The sequence below is a fragment of the Rhinopithecus roxellana genome, chromosome 8 (assembly GCF_007565055.1).
Source record: "Rhinopithecus roxellana isolate Shanxi Qingling chromosome 8, ASM756505v1, whole genome shotgun sequence".
Taxonomy (NCBI): Eukaryota; Metazoa; Chordata; class Mammalia; order Primates; family Cercopithecidae; genus Rhinopithecus; species Rhinopithecus roxellana.
In genome coordinates this window covers 107,533,612-107,557,311 of record NC_044556.1, presented here as the reverse complement: position 1 = coordinate 107,557,311, position 23,700 = coordinate 107,533,612, and the positions used below count along the sequence as shown (strand labels likewise).

The window sequence follows — 23,700 nt, the reverse complement described above, 5'->3', positions numbered from 1 at the left end:
TGATCAAGTAATGAAGAAATAGTGTTTGTATACTTATTTCTGATTTGCTTCTAAGACATTTCAGGACAGTGAGATGATGTGATTACCTAATTATTTGTTGGAGCCTATTACAATATTTAATTATAGTTATCAGCAGTTACCTGGCATATGTGTTTTTGAGACATGACTGTGTGACCTTTTACTTCTAGACAAGACATAATTGAGACATTTTATTTATATTTATATAGGTTAACAGTCACAAATAAATAGGATGTTTATATGAAATGGATAAATAATATTGATATCCTAGTACAGTATAAGAGGTGGCTGAACCTTGAGAATTTAGAAATAACTTAAGACTTTTTAAAACCACTCTTAATAAACAAAAACTGAGGTAAAATATCCTTTTAAAAGATAATCACTTTAAAAATATCTTTATTAAACCCATTTATATTGTAACTTATTTTAGTCATTATAACTTTTTTCTTTATTGGCTATTATTTTTAAGCCATTATTTTAAAACATTCTCTCCTCACAAGACCCATTTGTGGGCCTCATTCCAAATAGAAGGATTAATGTCCACATGTATACTGTATCTGTATTTTAATGATTAGATATTTTAAGCCCTTACTAGAAATTATGTAATCATATTACTGTTGTCCTTCAAAGTTGATTTATAGGTAGACATATATTCCAGTATGGTGGCAGTGTGAGAACTCTTCTTTTAGATTTGCCTTCAGACCATTTTACAAGCCATTCAAGGTAGTGTTTTTGTGAATATAACTCATTTTTGATCCAAGATAGATTCATTTTACTTTTCTGGACATGTGTATAAATGACATGTGACTTTCTCCAAAAGTCAGAGCTTCCATCATTAGATAACAATTTTCCATGATTTAGGATATAAAAAAGTATATAGCCAGACTCTAAATAAATGTAATTATAGCAAATAATAAAAATTTTACAAAAATTAGATTTTCGGCAACTGTTTAGATCAAAGAATTGAAAGTAGGCAAAACAAAACTAAAACAACAACTTTGCTCCTACAAGAGTAAAGTGCAGGGGCTTTGGGACAGTGAGGAAAATAAAGCCCATACACTTTGGCCCTTTAGGAGAGTTGCCACTTCTTTTGGCCACACCACTAACTTGTTATAGCTAACCTACCCTAAAAATATTAAAAGGACTTCAACATACTTAGGCGTAGCTAATGATAAGCAAAGGAAAGAAAATAACTTTTTTTTTTTTTTTTTTTTTTTTTTGAGACGGAGTCTCGCTCTGTCGCCCGGGCTGGAGTGCAGTGGCCGGATCTCAGCTCACTGCAAGCTCCGCCTCCCGGGTTCACGCCATTCTCCTGCCTCAGCCTCCCGAGTAGCTGGGACTACAGGCGCCCGCCACCACGCCCGGCTAGTTTTTTGTATTTTTTAGTAGAGACGGGGTTTCACGGTGTTAGCCAGGATGGTCTCCATCTCCTGACCTCGTGATCCGCCCGTCTCGGCCTCCCAAAGTGCTGGGATTACAGGCTTGAGCCACCGCGCCCGGCCGGTGAGGACTATTTCCTAGTGACCTTTTTATTGAGTAGAAACAGAAAATTGCAGCTGCGATGAGATGTTGACTTGTATAACACCAACAAAATACAAGAGGGCATGGTAATTTTCCAAAAAGGAAAATGACTAATTTATAAGAAAAGTTTTGAACTACAAGTTATAGGAAAGATATTTGAAAGGGCCTGACACCACTAAGTGCCAAATTTTATGTATTAGAATCAGAATTAAATTCTGTGAAGATGGTATCTTCATTAAGATTGTTCAGTATGTGCAGGATCTATTCTTTGTTCTTACGGTGCAGCGAATATTGGAGTTTAGTTATCTTCAGCTCTTAGAAACTGGATTCCTTGGCCGGGCGCGGTGGCTCAAGCCTGTAATCCCAGCACTTTGGGAGGCCGAGACGGGCGGATCACGAGGTCAGGAAATCAAGACCATCCTGGCTAACACGGTGAAACCCCGTCTCTACTAAAAATACAAAAAACTAGCCGGGCGAGGTGGCGGCGCCTGTAGTCCCAGCTACTCAGGAGGCTGAGGCAGGAGAATGGCGGGAACCCGGGAGGCGGAGCTTGCAGTGAGCTGAGATCCGGCCACTGCACTCCAGCCTGGGCGACAGAGCGAGACTCCGTCTCAAAAACAAAGAAAAAAAAGAAACTGGATTCCTTTTCAATAGAGCCAATACAACAATGAAATAGGTTGTAAAATCCAGTGTTTTTAATGAAGTCTATATTTGAACTAGTGAGTTTGTTTGGGCTTGCCCTTCTTCTGCTGTTATTCCTAGCTTAATTACCTGAGGCAGGGATTTCATTAATTAATCCCATTTTTTCTTCTCAGATTACATTTTGAATAGTCAACAATTTGAAGAAAGATCTTCAGATTTGTTGTCATATATGATTTTTATAGTATTAGTCACCATTACTTTGATAGACGTGATCTCCAAATCACCTTCCTTTAGATCTTACTCCCTTTGTTTCCCTTGCCTGTTACTTTTCCAATACGTGACCCTTTGCTGTGTGTTCTGCAGTTCTCTCTTCTGTGTCTTCTCATTCCTTTTATGCACCACATTTTTATAACTAGTGCTTCTGTGCTAAATCATTGGGACCAGTTAGTAATCCCTAAATTCATTAGGAACAACCTAGAAACATTAACACTCAACTTTTTCCCTAGACATAGGTTGTTTGCTTCTCCCACCCCCCAGGTCTTTCAAGTCGGATCATTATTTTGTTTGGAACCATATTATTCAGTGAGTGTTCACATTAAAATTTGTAGCCCAGGTAAATTTAAAAATCAGATTTAGTCCTGGAAGCAGTAGAATGTATCTTGTTGACTAAATTCATTTACAGCTAAAGAAGCTTAAAATTAGTTTAAGCTCTGATTTGTGATTCCATTTAAAACATGCATAGAATAACTCTTGATTTTCTAATAATTTTGTGCTATAATAATACAATATCATTTGATTATTTTTATCGTATACTTATTATTTAGGTAATGAGAATTTTAAATCAGAAAAAAGTTAATTTTTATGTCATCACATCCAAAACCTAACAGAACCATGAAGGCTATTTAGTGGCTTTTACTTGCTCTAAAATAGAACAACCTTTTTTAAAGAGGTGATCTTACAAAATTCAAATATATTCTAACCTGATATGCTTCATGGGGAAGATATCTGGTAATATTTAGCACCATGCTGTTTGCCCAGTGGGTCCTTAGGTCTAGGTGGAGATTTCATAGATGACCCTTTGCATCGATAGACCTCTCAGCATGCTTTATTTAGCTCTTTGAAGCCACTGGAGTTTCTAATGCAAATGTAGTTTTCAAAAATTCTCATAACTGGAAAGATATTTGGAAAAAATTGTGCAATAATTATTGGGGACCACAAATTTGAATCTTTTTAATAAAAAGGAAAAAATATGCTGAGCTTCTGAAAGTATTGAACATCAGTGAAGCTTAAGATTCATCACATTTTTACGATACTTGTGTTCTCATTTCCTGTGTAACAGTAAGCATTTCAGTGACATTACCCTTTTTCTTGTCTTTTTTCATCTCTAATGCTAGAGTCAAATTTTTTATTGCTAAATGGTGTGTATAATTTGAAGGCAGAATTAATGTTTATTGATGTTAGGAATACAAATACCACAGAAATAGAGCATCGATTATCTATTAAGACATTGATGAAACATTATAAAGTTAAAATTTGCAGAAAGAAAGGCGATCCTATTCAGTCATTTATAAAGGACCTCATTGTTAGTTGATAAAATTTGAATGTAACCATTGCAATTGAGCAAGTTTGCAGAGCCTGTTACTGAAGAGAACATATGACTTTGGATTGAAAAGGAGGAGGGGAGCAAAACAAATAGCACTTTTGTATATGCTTCTAAATTTCTACATGGAATTTTTTCCTTCTCTATTGTGTGGTTTCTTTTTGTATCCAGGAAATAAACATGATGATGGTACGCAGAGTGATTCAGAGAATGCTGGGGCTCACAGGCGCTGTAGCAAACGTGCAACTCTTGAGGAACACTTAAGACGCCACCATTCAGAACACAAAAAGCTACAGAAGGTCCAGGCTACTGAAAAGCATCAAGACCAAGCTGTTGTAAGTCAAACTGCTTTTATGATTGCATTCTTTGATGAAGACAATCCCAGAAAAAGAAGGTCATATTCTTTTACTCAAAGTGCGGGAATCTTGTGTCAGGAAACTACATGTTCACCACCACATACAAAACTTGAGAAAGCAAAATCTCCAACAGCAGATGCCAAAGTGGTTTCTTTGTCTTTACAGACTAGCTCTGCGCATCACAGAGGGGGGCATGGTGTTCCACATGGGAAATTGTTAAAACAGAAATCAGAGGAGCCATCGGTGTCAATACCCTTCCTACAAACTGCATTGTTAAGAAGTTCAGGGAGTCTTGGGCACAGACCAAGCCAGGAGATGGATAAAATGTTAAAAAATCAAGCAACTTCTGCTACTTCTGAAAAGGATAATGATGATGACCAAAGTGACAAGGGTACTTATACCATTGAGTTAGAGAATCCCAACAGTGAGGAAGTGGAAGCAAGAAAAATGATTGACAAGGTAAATAACTGAAATTTGAGTGTGATCTTAGTCATTGTGTGGTGTATTTGACTGGTGGAAATTATTGGAGAGTCAGTGTGAGATGTTGTCATGCAGTCGGTGGTTTGTGAATTTTAGGGTTTTGTTAGGGAACTGCAAGACTAACAGTAAGACCAACATGCTTTGTGATTTTATTTGCTGATACTCTGCATTTGCCTGAGTTTCATACATAAAGCTCTGTACATTTAAAAGGTTTGGACCTTTTAAATTTGTGTACGTTAAAGATAGGTTTTAAAAATATTATGCTTTGGACATTCTTGCTTTGCATTTATTTTAAAAATAAAAAGAAGCAACCAACCAACAAACATTGCTGTAACTCCGTTAACATAAATGTAGATATTAGCCAATGATAGTTAACCACAGATTTCCCGCCTACTGATTTCATGTTGGAAGCAGATGAAAATACATATTTTAGCTTTGTTCTTCATCTGTATTTTTTCTTAATTTATATTCACTGCTGTCATTGGTGATAGAAGTATATGAAAACAAAATCAGTTGTTTATGATTTAGTTTACTGGTTTAGCCAAGTATATGCCCAGTCATGATGGTTATCTACATTTCAAGTATGTTCTTTGATATTACTGGTTAGCATGTATAAGGATTGTTGCATGGTTATTTAAAAAGTAATTTTTCTCAGTTTTGCCAATGGTCATGAAAGGTTGACTTTAGAATCAGCTATCAAGGTAGTTGCAAAAGTCACTGCGGTTTTTGCCATCACTTTCAATGGCAGAAACCGCAGTGACTTTTGCACCAACCTGATATTACCTCTTGAAAAATAGCAGTATCCGTTTGGCTTAACATTAATCTTTTGTTTGAATTCTTGTTACTCAAATCTGCTCCATGGGTTAGCAGCATAAATATTACTTGGAAGCTTTTAGAAATGCAGTTTCTCAGGCCCATCCTATATATACCAAGTCAAAAATCTACGTTAGAAATGAGATCTCCAGTGGACTAACCTGCACATTAACATTTGAGATGCACTTATGTAGATGATAAGTTTCTGGAATGGCCTCTCAGGGAGGAGGGCAAGATAAGATAACCCTTTGGGATACAGGAAAAATATTAGAACTTATGTTTACTTTTATTTTCATATTTAAAATTTTTATTTTGGATTGTGTCCTATAATGTATAAAATCTCTTACTATACTGTAAAAGAGTATGTATAATTTCTAAGCATACATTTATTGTGGAGTACATGCTTAAAGTTTACCACTGGGCTGCTCAACTCCGAACTTTTGGAGACCCATTGTCTGGGAAATAGGTGAGCAATATTATAGTTGTTAATAAGAAAAGTATAGTGTTTAAGAAACATCTAATGTTTCTTAATGACTGATCATAATGGCTGATGTTTTCCCATTAAAAGATTATTTTGCAGTGAAGGATTATATATATATAGATAGAAAGAGAGAGAGAGACAGAGAGAGAGCGTGCAATTTAAGAACATGAACACTTGTAAGCAGACAGATCTGGGATTAAATATAAACTTTGCATGTGGTAGTGTGTGCCCTTGGGTAAAGTAACCTCTTTAAGCCTCAATTTCTTTTATCTCTGAAACACAAGAGGTATCACTAGATTATAAAAAGAATTCAATAAAACATAAAAGGCTTATCACAATACCTATCTTATTATATTACTTTATAAGTGTTACTTTATCATTACTGTTATTAGGAGTTTCCACATTTGAATCTCTACATCAAGTATTAACAAATCCCAGAATGTTCTTTCAGCACTGGAAGAGTAAAATATAAAACCACAGGGGAAGTGACAGTGTGAGGGGCTAGCTTGACCAGGATAGCAGAAAGCCAAGAAGTCACTGTAAGCAAATGAAACTCTTCGGAAACTGCTGGATAGAGAGGGTGGCCACAAAACCTGGTTTACACCTGTTGCCTACAATTGTCATAAGCATCATTTTTTTATTCTCAGAGTCCATTTTGACAGCAAATTATATGGTCTCACTATGGATAGAGAAACTCAAGGCTTTAGAGCAGGAGTCATTTAAAGGAGTAACGATAGTAGGTGCCCAGGTACATAGTTCAAAGACTTTCTTAGTTTGTATAAACCAGAAAATGAAGCTGAGACCATATTGCTGGGAAGAACAAAGCTCAGTACATTATCTTGTAACTACCAAAGAAAAAGAGCTAAGATTCCATTAGCTTGAATCCACATAAAGCTCAAAGCCAAATTCGGGCTAATTAAAGTCAGGCTCTGGGAAAACAAAAGCATAGAACCAGGAATCATATGTCTGAGTTAGATGAAGTAACCTGTGGGTATGAAGAAAACAAAGACCAACAATAGCCAGAAGGAAGGCAGAAAAAGTTCTTTGGGACGATAGGAGTAGATACAGGCATCAGATCAAATTGCTTGGATGAGTGTTGTCATCCAGTTTCTCCATTTTGAAGTCTGGGTGTGTGGGATGGAAGTTGGGGCCATCAGCTGTTATTTGTCTGAATGTAAATATTCTTTTGTCCTGGAAACGTTCATGTGATCTAACTCCTCTTTTTCACGTCATCATTTGAGATGTGTTCTATTTCATTGATTTGTTTATTTAGCAACTTTAATTCAACATTAACTATGTGCCAGGCTTTGTGTCTAGGAGAGGGTGATTCATAATGAAAAGACTGAGCTCTTTCCCTCATGAAATGGCTGTGTACTGGAATAGATAAACACAGACGAAAACCAAGACTTTAAAAAGAAAGTTGTTGGAGGAAAGCTACCAGTAGCTTCCAAGAGGAGATCTCAGGTCTTCCTCAGAGAACATTCCTTCCTCAGAGAAGTCTTTAGTCATCTAGTGAAAAAAAAAAAAAAGTAGTCACTGTCATCCACTTGTTTCATTTTAATCATAAGGCTTTATTACTGCTTCACTAGTTCACTGTTTATTCATTTGCCTCCCCACTCCCATTGGAGAGAGACACAAACAAATGTAAACTCCATCACTGTAGGAACCTAGTGCCAGCATATAAAATGTCCTCAATAAATATTGCCAACTGAGCTAGTGGTGAAACATACGTAATTAATCCCATAACAGGCATACTAGGTAGAGTTTTCCGGAAACATGGAACAGCCTATTCGAAAGCACAGGAGCACACATGACTTGTTCAGTGGACCAAGTTACTTTTGAAGAGACGAGATTGGACTTGCTATTGAAGGTCCTTACATATCATACTAAGGACTTTAATGCCGAAGGCAGTGGGGAACCATTGAAAACATTTAAGTAGGGCAATGATATGGTCAAGTCACTGTCAGAAATGTGGAGTATGGATTGAACACTGGAAATGCCAGAAGCACAGAAGGCAATCTAAAAGCTGCTGTCATGTCCAGTAGTCAATCAGCTACTGTCTAGGTCTTAGGTAAGAGGTCTGGGCTAAAAATAGCCCAGATCTTGGAATCTGAGAATTATTAGACAATAGAGGGCAGCTGTCTTAGTATGTTTTGTGTTACTATATCTGAGACTGGGTAGCTTATAAAGAAAAGAGGTTTACTTAGCTCACAATTCTGTAGGCTGGGAAATTCTAGAGCATAGCTGCACATATGGCTGGCTTATGTTAAGGGCTACATGCTGGGTCAAAACATGGTAGAGAAAGTCAGAGAGGAAGTGGACATACGCAAAAAGGCAAAACAAGAGGGGCTGCCTCACTTTATAACAGTCTACTATGAAGGGAACAAATCCATTCGCATGAGAACAGGAACTCAAAAGACAGCATTAATATGTTCATGAGAGATCTGCCTCTTTGACACAAACACCTCCCACTAGGCCTCACCTCCCAACACTGTCACACTTTCAGTTAAACTTCTACATGAGTTTTGGCAGGGACAAACCACATCCAAACCATAGCAGTAATTGAATCCAAATAAGAGATGAGATCAATCAGAGAAAATGTGTAGGGTGAGAGGAACTAAAGTGTGAGAATCTCAGCAACACCAACATTGATGGACAAAGGAGAAAAGTGAACAAAGGAAACTGGAAAGTATCAAACAGGAATAAGAGAAAACCAAAGGAATATGTAGCACCTTGGAATCAAAAGCAGAGTGAAGAGAAGCCAGTAAGCAGCAGTATCACATGATACAATGATGTTAACTATGATGAGCACAGAATATGCCTTTTCAGTTTTTCTCCAAAATACATTGTCATTCTTGGTCTAAAGAAGATGAACAAACCGTGTATTTGCATCTTACCCTGGGAAGAGTTGCGTTACATTAAAATAGGATTTCTTTAAAGAGATGACCAAGTTAAACTGCTGTCTCCTTATTTTTCTGCGCTGGTAGTAGTTAAAAGATAGTGAGCTACCCTCTTTTTCTGTCGCCAGGTTATGAGATTACAGCATTTGGGTTTGTATTTTGGGGCTGTCTCTGTCAATAGATTACCTTATTTTATGCATGTCATCAAATTCACCTTTAAAATGTTAACACAAATACCTGATATTGATAAAGACCTCTTAAATTTTACATCTAAGTTTACATGGAAATACACTATAAGAAAGTGCTGTTGACTGCCTAAAGGCATTTATCTCTCATAGTAGTAATATCTCTCCCAACCCTCTCTCCTTGGCCTCTCTGATAACTACCTTCCCATCACAGTAGCAGTTTCTTCTCTCCACTCTTCCATCAAAAGAGATAACCACTGAGGCAAGAGGAGGACCTTGTCAGGGTTACTTTCTAGCCTCCTAAGCTAAATAGGAGAAACTTGCGGTAAGAACAGAAAGCTAAACGTTAAATGAACAAGAAAAAATCTTGATCATTGTGGAGGGCTTGAGGAACTATCCTCTTAAAAGAAATACTTCTTCTCATAAATTTCATACCATAGACAACTCTGCCAGATACTTTTCTTGCCCTGAGTTTTGATTCTTGTTCATTGTGTCAATATATCTCCCCCACAAAGCCTCTTATTAGCATCTTTTCTTCCCTCATAGGGCCTGGTCACTGCTGGTTCTATAGGCAACAGTTGGTAGGGAAGAATCTAGAGCCAGGAGACCTGTAACAAAACTAGAAACTCGGGAGGAAGAACATTTACAGAAGTGAGTCAAGCAGCTCAAGAAAGTCGGTGCTGAGGACCTGGACCCTGGGAAAATATTCCAAACCCTGAAAGTCACAGCAAGATTTAAGATGAGATCCAAGTAAGAGCCAGGGAAATGATGATAAACTAGAATCAAAATCTATGTAGACAGTGCTACATAGAACTCAGAGGAAGGCAGGATGTCCAAAGTCCACTCAAATAGAAAATTAGATGTGCATGGGAACTCAAGGAGTAGAAGATCAAATAAGAGCCTTGGACAATAGGAGAGGACTTTGATAAAAGAGTCAGCATTTTTATTTTTGACTGAGCAATTTTTTCTATATTGAGAGCTTTTCCTTTTTAATTTCTACCAAGAGAGTTTACTTTTGGTTTCTCTGATCAATTCTCCTCAACCCTTCTTCACCTCTGCCGCCTCCTTCCTAGGTATAAGAAACCCTCTCCTGCGATGTTAATTTCCAAAGCTTCACGAGGGAACCCTCACCTTTTATTCAGTCACAGGCCTAACATGATAGGTTTGCCCTCATTTTCCTTTCTCTCTTATTGTATGAAATTCTATCTATTTTCCTCTTTGAGGAACTTTCCACTTACTGTGCCCTCAATCTAATAAATTCTTCCTTGTGTTTTTGGCATGCCTAGCTTCTCATAATTCATTTTATTTATTCCTTCCATCTTTTTATTGTGGAAAATATATATAACATAAAATTTATCATCTTAACAATTTTTAAGTGTAGAGTTCAGTGTTATTAAATACATTTATGATGTTGCACAACCATCACCACCATCCATCTCTGTAATTTTTTGTCTTGTAAAATGGAAACTCTATACTCATCTCATAATTCACTTTGAAGTGGCTTTTACTCACCACTCGATTTAAAGTAGCTCCATCATTCACTTCTTATATCTCTCCATCAGATGACCATGTTCTGTTTTCTTTATAGAACTCACTTCCATCTGGTTTATTTTCTGTTTGTCTACTCTAAGATGATGTTATTTGTCTTGTTCACATCTGTATCCCTTGTGTCTAGAACAGTGTCTGGCATGTAATAGACACTCAATAAATATCTTTTGAATGTGAATGAATGAGAAAGAAAAATTTGTGACCTGCTTTTACATTTGTTAGCATTTGTATATGATTCATTGTATATTGGCTAATGTATTTCAATGAACTTATAGATTGATTAAGTCCAACCAGGCCCCCACAAAGAAATTTTTCTGCATTTTTATATTCTGAAACTAGTTTATATCTTGATTCCAAAATAACTTGTTAAAATACATAGTTTAAAACTTTCTATGTATTATGAACTTAGCTTTGTAATATTAAGTATGAAAGCTGCAAAGATAGATGGATGAATAGATAGATAGATAGATAGATAGATAGATAGATAGATAGATAGATAGATAATCTTAGAAGAAAAATGTATAAAATTTGGGGAGATGCTGTGATAAAAAGACTAGACTTACCTTTGAGTTCCTAGCAATACCTACCTGGCAGCTTCTAGCTGGAAAATCTGCTTGGCAAGGAAAGGGAAATATGATTATTGATGAACAGCCAGCTTGTAGAGACTATAAGAGGAAATGCATGACAAGGGAATGAACCATAAAGAGGAGAGAAATTGGACATTTTAATTTTAGAGGCATTAGATGAGATCTAAGTATAATTTGAAGATATTAAATAAAGAGCAAATTGAGAAAGATGTAGGAAGGGATGGGAGGGAAGAGATTATGTATGTAAGACTTCTAAGGAATGGGGAGAATCAAGGACACAAGTTAGGTTAAGAGGGAAGACAAAGATTTAAGAACATGTTTTCACCCAGACAGAGGAGCAAAGGAAGAAGATAGAGGCCAGGCGCGGTGGCTCACGCCTGTATTCCCAGCACTTTGGGAGGCCGAGGCAGGCAGATCACAAGGTCAGGAGATCAAGACCATCCTGGCTAACACGGTGAAACCCCATCTGTACTAAAAATGCAAAAAAAATAGCAGGGCATCTGGCATGAGCCTGTAATCCCCGCTACTCGGGAGGCTGAGGCAGGAGAAACGCTTGAAACCGGGAGGTGGAGGTTGCAGTGAGCTGAGATCGCACCAGCCTGCATGCCAGCCTGGCAACAGAGCGAGACCCTGTCCCCCCCCCCCCCCAAAAAAAAAAGATAGAGTCCCATTTAAAGAAAATATAAGGTAAAATTCGCATAATATAAAATTGACTGTTTTAGCCATTTAAAGTGTACAATTCAGTGGCTTTTAGTACATTCACAAGGTTGTGCAACCATCAGCACTATCTTAATTTCAGGGCATTTTCACCACTGCAAAACAAAATCTCATCATCATTAAGCAGCCTTTTCCCATTCCTTCCTCTCCCGGCATCCTAGTACCCATTAATCTACTTTTTGTCTCTATGGATTTGCTTATTCTGGACATTTTATATAAATGGAATCACACTATATGTGGCCTTTTGTGACTGACTACTTTCACCTGGAATAATGTTTTCAAGGTTCACGTGTGTTGTAACCTGTATCAGCTCTTCATTCTTTTTTTTTTTTTTTTAATTTTTTTTTTTTTTTTTGAGACAGGGTCTCGCTCTGCCGCCCAGGCTAGAGTGCAGTGGCGTGATCTCGGCTCACTGTAACCTCTACCTCTCAGGTTCAAGTGATTCTCCTGTCTCAGCCCCGCTAGTAGCTGGGACTGCAGGCATGTGCCACCACGCCCGGCTAATTTTTGTATTTTTAGTAAAGGGGGGGTTTCGCCATGTTGGCCAGGCTGGTCTCAAACTCCTGACCTCAGGTGATCCACCCGCCTCGACCTCCCAAAGTGAGGCGTGAGCCACTACGCCCTGCTCATTCCTTTTTATGGCTGAATAAATATCTTACTGTGTGCATAAACCACATTTTCTTCATCCATTCATCTGCAGATGGATAATTGTGTTGCTTCTTCCTTTGGCTGTTGTAACACTGCTATGAATGTGTATGTACATATATTTATTTATGTACCGGGATAGATGATAAAATGCCTCTCCTGACTCCCTTTCTGTGCTCTTCTAATAATTTTGTCTGAATTTTAAATTTAAAAGTTGATTACAAATATGTGATAAAAATCACAGTGTTTAATATTCAGAATAATTTATTCCATTGAATTTTAAGGGATTCTTCTTTTTAAAAGTAAAATTAGGTTTTCATGGTCAGTTACAAAAATAAATTCTCCTCTTAAATCATCCTGATTTAGTTCTTTGACACTAGTGGCTAGAATTCTGCATGATTCTTAAAGTAATTATGTGTCAAATTATTTTCATGGGCCATGGGAACCTCTACTGTTGGTTTGATCTAACAGAGACCCTGCTCTCCTTACCCAGGAAGTCTTTGCTCATTGGCTCATTGAGGAGAAAGATGTTCTGGTTATCTGAGGTTGAAACCTGACTACATTTCTACTTGGACACCTTGATGTGATTGATATACTAATGCAATACTATTACTCTGTTGTTACTTTAAAATAAGACTGTAGAAGTGAGGTATTTAATCTGCCATTATATTTCTCATTTCTGTGGGAAGATGAATTCTGAATTCCAGCTGATTTGGATATTTTTTAAGCTAATAAATTAGCACTATTGCTATTGAATTATTTTGCTCTATGTTGGATTACTATAGTTCTATGCCTACATCTTACCCCACGGCACTTCTCTTCGTACACAGTGATCTCTGTTTTCTGTCACAATCAGCAAGCTTCCTGTATCTGATGTTACTAAGTGTAAATTTTGACCTCTCTGCAAATATTCAGTAGGTAGGATATTTATCCCCCTGAAAGTTGACCCTGTATCCCCCATCCTCACCATTCTGATTTCAGAATTGGACACTGTGGACTTTCTTTGCAGAGATTGAGCTTTTAAATAATAATGACTATGATCATAATATGCTAGTGAAAAAAATCAGAATCAAACTTTTCATAGGTTTGGTTTGTATTGTACGAGTTTGTTATCTAGAGAATGTTTAGTCTCTTTAAACTTAAAACTGAAATCTAAAAGTCTAGTTTGGTTCTTATGGATATTTGGTTTTAATTACAGAATATTCCTGCATGGTTCTTTCAGGTGGCATCCTCTTCTTTTTATAAGCTCCTTTATTAAACCTAACCTCCTCAAAAGCAAAGACGTCATCTAGATTTTGTAATCCCCTGCAGTGGCTGGCTGAGTAGCCTGCGGAGAGTAAGTGCCATTCCTCAGTAACAGGTTGTTAAAATTGTTTACAGTAGCCACTGAGCTTTGGACGTGAAATACCAAATACACAAATGTATTCAGAAGAAAAGATTATTTCATGATTGTTGGAGTGGGATAGGGAGGGAGGTACTGCCTTCTTACCCCAAACCTAGAGGCCATGGGGGAGGGGTCACGGCTCATTCCACAAATAGAGATGTATCTACTCAGATCAGGGGAACTGTAGGAGAGAACATGTGAAAGCCACTTCCTACCCCCAGTACGAACGAGTTGTCTGTAAACGTCTGCCAGGCCCAGACAGCTCTACGGGCAAGTGCAAGTTCACAAAGAAGTTTTCTACTCCTGTCCTATTCTGCCTTCCTTTGATCCTACTCTGGAAGAATTAGAAACTGACAAACTTGGAGTGCAAGCATAAATATTAGGTATCTCATCTCCTTCCCCACTGTGGACTTCTAGCCTACAGAAGTTCCTAGCTGAATGAAAGACTTGGATTTTGTACTATCACATATTTGGGATTTTGATTGAGACCAGACCAGAGAAGAGAATCATGAGCCTAGAGCTGAGGTACTGTGTCTGAAATACCTTTGAGGCCTGGCATCATGGCTCACACCTGTAATCCCAGCACTTTGGGAGGCTGAGGCAGGCGGATCATGAGGTCAGGAGATCGAGACCATCCCGGCTAACACAGTGAAACCCTGTCTCTACTAAAAATACAAAAAAATTAGCTGGACATGGTGGCTGGCGCCTGTAGCCCCAGCTATTTGGGAAACTGTCGTGAACCCAGGAGGTGGAGCTTGCAGTGAGGCGAGATCGCACCACTGCGCTCCAGCCTGGGCAACAGAGCGAGACTCCATCTCAAAAAAAAAAAAAAAAAAAAAAAAAAATTCCTTTGCGCCCCTTCCAGCAGGTGGGATGACAGTGAAATCACCTAGGACCAGAATCTAGAATGAAAAGTGACAAAACCTAGCATACTTGGTCTTGGTTTTGAGGAGCTCTCAAGTTTTGTACGATTGTCAGCCCTTTTTTTCAGATTGTAGGTATCTTTTATAAGTGTGAGAAGTACACTAACTTTAAGTATATAGACAGTATAAACTTTATATCTTTGTTTTCACATAAAAGTTGTCACAAGTGGATGTTTTTCTTCTTAGATGAAGAAACAGATACGGATTTCAGTCTGGACTGGTAGTCATTGCTATCATTAATGTTTCAAAACATTATCAAAACAGATGTGAAACTTGAAGGCTTCTTTCCCCACACCGTAGTAGGTCAGGCCCTACCACTAAGTTTGGAGAAGAAATCATTGTTACTTAATAATGTATGTATAGCTGTCTCTATATGCTTTAAAAGGAATCTGTTGAGCGTCATCCAAGTATTTTCTGTCTAACTTCAGCTCCGCTTCCTCACAGGATTAGTTCTGTGTGTGTTTTTTGTTGTCATTTCAAAGTGGTGTCAGAAGTGATTTAGAGAGGTTCATGGTATTTTATTTGAAACTGCTGGTACTTAGATGTTTGAGGAAATCAAGTTTTTAGTGTCGATTAGAATTAAATATTAATCAGAAAATCACTCAAGGTAATTTCTAAATTACATGTCAAAGAGATGCCAAAATGCAAGTACTTATGTGGTTATTTTTACTTTCAAACTTGAGTTAGATCTTTGTCAGAAATTATAAAATAAGGAAAGAAACCAGTAAAATTGGATTTCAATGACTTGAGTTAGGACTGATTAACATTTTTAAAGACGGACACAAATAACTTGAATAGCTATAATTTGCTTTCTGTGCACGTGGGGGATAAAGGTAGAGGACACAGGTTATGCTCTGGTTTTTTCACTGCTGTTAAACTTCACCCTAATGTTAAGCAAAACTAAGCAGTTTTTGTTTTTTCCCTTGTGTACACTGTGCTTCCATGTATTAAAATTCATATTTGATTTAAAATAATATATAATTTGCTCCTAAAGCAAAGATAATTTAAATATTGAGGAGTTCAAGGAATATTAAATCATAATTCTTAATAATTATAGTTATGTTAGAATTAAATATTAAGTAATAAGGCCATCTAGTGGTAAAATTTTCAAGTTTTAATGAATGAGAAAGTCTGATATCTGTTTCACTAAAAGTGAACTTCAGAGCTTATCAGATAGCTGTACTATAAGACCATTAAAACTTCATGGCAGAAAATAGTTGAGCCTGAGGTAGTTTCTCCTTATAGAAAATGAAGGCTCTCTGGTTATATCCTAAAGATCCTGTCTGCAAATTGCTCATTCAAACACATATTTTTCTGGATTGTAATAATCAGAGCCACAAACAATAACTATAAAGAATAAAAATTGGGAACAAAGTGGAGATTTAATGGCAGAATAGAATGTTAAAATTTATATGCCTAAAATTTTTCCAATCTGTTCTGTGACATCCAGGGCCTATTATGTGCCAGGAAATGAGTAAGACTCAGGTCCTGCCCATAAAAGAAAAGCACGCCATTGTTTGTCTTTGTATTTAGAACTTTTCAAAAGTGTTGGACATTGACAACTTGCTTTTTGAAACAGTTAATCTTGAATAAGCCTGGAATCTGCATTTCAAACAAAGGTCTTTAAGTGATTGTTAGGCAAAATACAGTTTGAAAATTATGCTATCCACTATGTTGCAATTATATAATAAAATGGCATCTTAGAAAATTATATGTGTAACTGTAACTCAGATATGTAAATGGTAAACATTTGATGGGGAAGGAACAGATAAAATGAGCCACATGTTCATAGTTTTCCAACAGGTGTCACAAAAATAATAGAGCAAAGAAGCTGAAAAGAAACTGAAGAGATACTCTTTTTTCTAACTCTTTGCATTATTGTAATGTTTAACAACATTATTAAATCTTTTTTTTTTTTTTAAACAGGGTCTCACTTTTTCACCCAGGCTGGAATGCATTGGCCTTATCTCAGCTCACTGTAACCTCTGCCTCCTGGGTTCAAGCTATTTTCTTGCCTCAGCCTCCCAAGTAGCTGGGACTACAGGCACGTGGCACCATGCCCAGCTAATTGTTGTATTTTTAGTAGAAACAAGGTTTCACCATGTTGGCCAGGCTGCTCTGGAACTCCTGACCTCAAGTGATCTGCTCACCTCAGCCTCCCAATATGCTGGGATTACAGGTGTGTGCCACCACGCCCAGCGTATTACATCTTTTAACAAGTAAAATATGTCTTGAATATTTCTTTTTTTTTAATCAAACAGGACATTTGCTAAATGTTAAAAAAAGGATAGTTACTTTCAGCCGGGCACATTGGTTCACGCCTGTAATCCCAGCAGTTTGGGAGGCCAAGATGGGCGGATCACCTGAGGTTGGGAGTTTGAGACCAGCTTGACCAACATGGAAAAACCTTGTCTTTACTAAAAATACAAAATTAGCCAGGTGTGGTGGTGCATGCCTGTAATCCCAGCTACTTGGGAGGCTGGGGCAGGAGAATCGCTTGAACCCTGGAGGCGGAGTTTGCGGTGAGCCAAGATCAGGCCATTGTACTCTAGCCTGGGCAACAAGAGTGAAACTCTGTCTAAAAAAAAAGAGAAAAGAAAAAAGGATAATTACTTTCACATAAGCAGTGTCTTCCTGCTTTCCTTTCCAGCTATCACAATTAGCTGTTACTGTCATTCAAGAAGTTTTCCTTAGTTTTGAAATTAACTATTAAAATTAAGTAGAATATTTTTATTTGCCTCTGAAGTTAATTATATTATTCACATATTAATCTTATGCTCAGACTTTTCATTTTCATTTATAAAATAATTTTTCCCTCTAGGTGTTTGGAGTAGATGACAATCAGGATTATAATAGGCCTATTATCAATGAAAAACATAAAGATCTAATAAAAGATTGGGCCCTCAGTTCTGCTGCAGCAGTAATGGAAGAAAGAAAACCACTAACTACATCTGGATTTCACCACTCAGAGGTATACATCTCTTCTGTGTACCTATTTGTATGCATAAAGTATAAATTCTTTTTTTTTTTTTTTTTTTTTGGTCCAAGACGGAGTTTTACTCTGTTGCCCAGGCTGCAGTGCAATGGCACGATCTTGGCTCACTGCAACCTCTGCCGTCTGAGTTCAAGTGATTCTCCTGCTTTAGCCTCCCAAGTAGCTGTGATTACAGATGTGCACTGCCATGCCCGACTAATTTCGTATTTTTAGTAGAGACAGGGTTTTACCATGTTGGTCAGGCTAGTCTCGAACTCCTGACCTCAAGTGATCCACCCACCTGAGGCTCCCAAATTGTGAGGATTACAGGCGTGAGCCACCGCACCCAGCCTGAATTCTTATCATTTGTAAATTACATTATTTTAACCAATTAATGTATATCCTTATAAAATGCTTCTAAAAACTAAATTTTTACAAATTTATTTTCTAATGAGAGCCTAAAGCAATTTTATAGTAATTCAACTTTAATTTTTATTAAGTTTTAAAAATATTCTTTTGTCAATGAGGAAAATATTATGTTTCAATAAGCAGTTAATGAGCTGTATGCTCATGGTTCTGATTGGCATTATGAGATAAAACAAGACACAGATGCTGCTTATGCTTTCTTGGAAGTGTATGTTTCCTGTATATCATACCAGGAAACATGCACGGGGCACTGCCTCATAGATACAATTTATATACCTCAGTAACTGCAAATACAGTACAGCCCAGGATATAATTAGAATAATATGAAATTAATTAAGGATGGCTTGGTTACGATAATTACAGAGTCAGTATGTATAGTAGAGCTAGAAATATCTGACCCAGAGCTGCCAATTTTAGCTCAGAGCTTTTGAATCAGTCACTTCTTCCTTATCTTCTGTTTTCTCATCTACACAAATGGCATTTTCGATAAAATCTGTTTATAGAGAATTTAATGAAGTATATAAAGCATCCAGCGTAGTACTTGCCTGAGATTTATGCACTTAACAAATGTTTTTTTATCTTTATCAGAAATGATATTAGAATTTCATACAGCCGGGCGCGGTGGCTCAGCCCTCTAATCCCAGCACTTTGGGAGGCCTAGACGGGCGGATCACAAGGTCAGGAGATCGAGACCATCCTGGCTAACACGGTGAAACCCCGTCTCTACTTAAAAAAAATACAAAAAGACTAGCCGGGCGAGATGGCGGGGGCCTGTAGTCCCAGCTACTCGGGAGACTGAGGCAGGAGAATGATGTAAACCCAGGAGGCGGAGCTTGCAGTGAGCTGAGATCCGGCCACTGCACTCCAGCCTGGGCGACAGAGCAAGACTCCGTCTCAAAAAAAAAAAAAAAAAAAAGTCATACCACATTGATGTGTCAAAAAGAAATGTAAAAAAAGTATTTAAGGCAGAAGTATTAATTATTATTTACTCAGATAATAAGAGCTAGCATTCAATGGAAGCTTTCATTCTCTCACTCATGCTATGGTGTCTCTCAGGAAATAAGCTAATTTGTAACATATAAATATAAATTAATATAAAATGGAAAATAAAAGAAAAAAATAAAATATAAAAGAAGAAAATCTTAAGGTATAAAGAAAATATAAATAAAATGTTACATTTGTATGAAGTATAAATAAGATTTGTTTTTTACATACAGATAAATAGACCTATATGTTTATTAATGTTAAAGTTGTTTCTTTGTATTGTCTACTTCCTGAAAACTGTCAAAGGAATTACTGTATTTTAGTGCTCATTATTTCCCCATGATTGGGAGAATTTTAATTCTGGTTTCTGTTTTATGAGATGTTTAATTTACTTATTGAAAGCAGGTGATAGTTATTTGAGACAATATGTTGCCATTCTGAGTAACCCAGGAATGGTTTTGGTAAATGTGAACTTAAATAGACTCTCTTCTCTATTCCCTGAACCCCTGCCAAGCAAAAGCTATAGCCCTAGTAGGTTCTTCTGTAGGAATTACCTAACAGGCCATTTGGAACACTTATGGTTTTACATAAGCATGTGTCAGTGACACTCATACTGTTGGTATTCTTAGCATGATCCACATGGCTCTGGTACCACCTTTACTACTCAGAAGTGTGGGCAGGTAACAGAAAACCTTGGATGGGATTAAGGATGCAGCAGGCTTTGGTATCCTTAGGAGGCTTCACTGTATGTGTGTCATTCTCTATACTTACTATTCTTCTTCTTTTTTTTTTTTTTTTTTTTTTGGCAGAGTCTCGCTCTGTCACCCAGGCTGGAGTGCAGCGGCACAATCTCAGCTCACTGCAACCTCCGCCTCCCGGGTTCACGAGATTTCCCTGCCTCATCTTCACAAGTAGCTGGGACTACAGGTGCATGCCACCATGCCCAGCTAATTTTTGTGTTTTTAGTAGAGACAGGGTTTCGCCATGTTGGCCAGGATGGTCTTGAACTCCTGACCTCAGGTGGTCCACCCGCCTTGGCCTCCCAAAATGCTGGGATTACAGGCATGAGCAACCACTTACTTACTTGGCCTATACTTACTATTCTTGAAATCATGTAGTGATTTATCTATTTGAAGTCTTCACTTCTTCAGTGTTTAGCTTGTCATTATTAATCTATTAAACCTGGCACTTTTTTTTTCTTTTTGAGACAAAGTCTTGCTCTGTTGCCAGGCTGGAGTGCAGTGGCGCGATCTCAGCTCACTGCAACCTCCACCTCCTGGGTTCACGCCATTCACCTGCCTCAGCCTCCCGAGTAGCTGGGATTACAGGCACGCGCCACAATGCCCAACTAATTTTTGTGTTTTTAGTAGAGACGGGGTTTCACCACATTGGCTAGGATGGTCTCAATTTCCTGACCTCGTTATCTTTCCACCTCAGCCTCCCAAAGTACTCCGATTACAGGCGTCAGCCACCATGCCCGGCCCAAATCTGACAGTTTCAATGAAATATTTGTTTTGACTAGTTCAAAATAAAGTTTCCGTCATAGCTTTCCACTCCCTAATTGTCATTACAGTGTTCATATGAAGCCTTGGCTTGTCTAGAGATTTTTCATTGAGAATTTAACAAAACATAGTTTCATTTAGTAACATAGTTTGTTTTCAGAGAAAATCTTTATTTTCTAGAGAATTTTTATTTTATGTAAGAGAAAATGTAATAAATGGTAATATAGCAAGGTGAGGTTTATTTATGGGTTTGTATGACAAGTTATTGTGACTAAATGAAATTGTGTTTCATGAGACTCGGATATGACCAGGCTGCATGATTTCGTTTTCTGATTTTTCCCTTTTAGGAAGGCACATCTTCATCTGGAAGCAAACGTTGGGTTTCACAGTGGGCTAGTTTGGCTGCCAATCATACAAGGCATGATCAAGAAGAAAGGATAATGGAATTTTCTGCACCTCTTCCTTTAGAGAATGGTATTCTTTCTCTTTCTCTCTTTCATTCTTCCTCCCTTTCTTTCTTTATCCCTTTTTTCTTCTCTTTCGCCATTTCTCTTTCTCTTACTCTTTCCTTCTGTTTTTTGTGAATCATATATCAGTTGTTATTATAAAAACAAGCCAAATCTATATAGTAAGAAGTAAGTTAAACCTAAATAAACATATTCACATATTCTCATGCTGATATATGAATTTATTTTATAAGTAAAATGCTGATTTTTATTAGATATTGTATATTTTGAGGTATATTAAGCAGGGGACAAATTCAAAGTGATAAAACTGTTTTTTGAGAAATTCTGTGGACTTTGTAAGTTGAGACTTCTAAGGACAGGTGAACAGACACCAGCTTGGATTTAATAGTTCATTCCAAGGCACTTTTCCTTTTAGTTGTAAATTTCTGCTGTTGAAAATAAGAATGGTTTTTAAATTTTGTGTTTTTACTTTCAAATAAAAATTCTTCCTACTCTTTCTGATATGCTGATATCTTAAGATATGATTTTGACTAATGATGCAGCTCTCATTAAAGTATAATCTTAACTGAAGATAAGAAAATAATTTGTAGATGAAGCATAATATGTATGTGTGTATATATATTACATATGTAGATGAAGCATATAAATATTGTATATATAAGTTAAAATTTAAAAATAAGTTGAAGACAGGTCTAAATGATTTCATTCATAAATACAACAGGTATTTACTGAGTGCCTACTTCATGTGATACATTTAATGAAAAAGAAATTAATAATCTTACAAATCTATGTAGTATGATTTTTATTACAAACAAAATGAAATTTATTTAAACAAAATGAAATTGTTTGCCTTCAAGGATTTCATTATTACATTTTGTTCATTAGTTAAGACCCTGAAAGGGGGATAAGGAGATGGTGGTCAAAAGGTACAAAATCTCAGCTAGACAGGAGGAAGAAGCTTGTTTTTTCCTGAGCTCTACTGCACAGCATGGTGAATATAGTTAATAATGTAGTATTACATTATCTACCTTTTAGATGTTCTCATCACAAAAAATGTGTACTCTTTGAGGTGATGAATATGCTAAGTAGCTTGATTTAATTATTTCGCATTGTATTTATGGTCAACATTTTATACACCATAAACATACACAAATATACAGTGTCAACTTACAATAAAAAATCAAAATAAAAAACGTATCCAAGTTGAAAAATAAATACCCATTTATAGTTAAAAAACAAAAAGACCCTGATGAGATTTTGTATGTGGTTTTTATCTGTTTTCTTAATTTCGTTCTGGTTGCAAATGGAAATTTGTTTTGTCTCAGGCTTGTGGCACCCCAAAAATCTGTTTTAAGAATTTTGTAAGTATTAGAAATATTTGAGGAAGCTACATAGCAGTGTACTAGAAAAGCTACATCATTTATTTATATTAGAATCTAGAAGTTATTGATAGTATTACCAAAAATTCTTTTGAGGGAACAGAGTCATTTGGTTCATATACCCTGTGTTTAGGAAACAAAGAAACCAGACAGAAGGCTAGATAAACTTACCAAAGAATCTGTTATAAAATTATTAAGTATTATCTGTGAAAAGCAAAGTTCTACCCTCGTTATAAAAAATAATAGACCACTTAGCTTTCATGATCTCATTTCTATTCATCATATTTAAATGAACTTATTTACATAAGCTTGATAAATACACTTAAATCGTAAAATGTTTTTGTTAAACATATTGAATGTATATGAGGAGGGGGCAGTATGAGAAATACTAGAAAAATACAAAAGGGTAAAGTAGCCATTACATTCTAGATGCTTCAGTTAGTACTAAGGAGATAAGACATATGAAAGAAAAAACAAAACAAGATATAACATGATTAATGACTAAATTAAAGTTAAATCTATCAGTTCAGTAAGGATTTTCCTCCATCATAACCATTGTATCGATACGATATTTAAATGCTGAACTTTTAGGATTATAAAGAGAAAAAAAGGACCCACAGAAGCTGTATCTAGTATCTTTTCTCCATTTATCCCTAAAGGATTAGGAAGCTTTATATGTTAATTTATATTTCCCTGAAGAGATGTCTCCCTTTTCTCAGAAATACATTCCATTTTTAACAGTCAGGAAAATCCTTAAATTGTCTCAAATTCTCTCGTGGAAAAATCAAAATATATATTTTCTCATCGGCTTCTACTTGGAAAAAAAGAAAGGGATTTTGTATTTCCATATGTGGCATTAATAACCAGAAGACTATAATTTAAAACTTCCTCAATTTATAAAATTTTGCTATGTCCTGATTATGAAAATTCTGCTATTTCATACTTACAATTTTTAAAATTCTTTTAATGAGCTATAGATTTTTTTGAAATGTTGTTAAAGCTCTGTGGTTTTCATTTTACTTAGGAAATCCAAAAGTGTCATTCTTTGAAGTCGATAATACTTTTTAAAAACTATATATTTTGTTCTTCTCTACTGTGTAGTTGAAAATATAGAAAATAAACAATGTTTATTTGACATTCTCTGTATAAATCTACAATAGTTAGATTC

General features: G+C 36.5%; 1 protein-coding gene across 12 annotated transcripts in view; it reads left to right on the top strand.

The window, feature by feature from the left end:
- The window catches only part of CEP170 (centrosomal protein 170), a 137,524-nt gene that overhangs the window by 69,698 nt on the left and 44,126 nt on the right, over nucleotides 1-23,700 (top strand). For 9 of the 12 annotated variants that reach the window (XM_010353260.2, XM_010353259.2, XM_010353258.2 and 6 more), the window contains exons 9-12: nucleotides 3,953-4,116; nucleotides 4,303-4,596; nucleotides 17,622-17,771; nucleotides 21,034-21,160. In XM_010353260.2, coding sequence (XP_010351562.2) covers nucleotides 3,953-4,116; nucleotides 4,303-4,596; nucleotides 17,622-17,771; nucleotides 21,034-21,160 — 735 coding nt within the window. The remainder of the gene's footprint in view (nucleotides 1-3,952; nucleotides 4,117-4,302; nucleotides 4,597-17,621; nucleotides 17,772-21,033; nucleotides 21,161-23,700) is intronic. The other 3 variants (XM_010353263.2, XM_010353262.2, XM_010353261.2) reach the window with 1 other exon arrangement.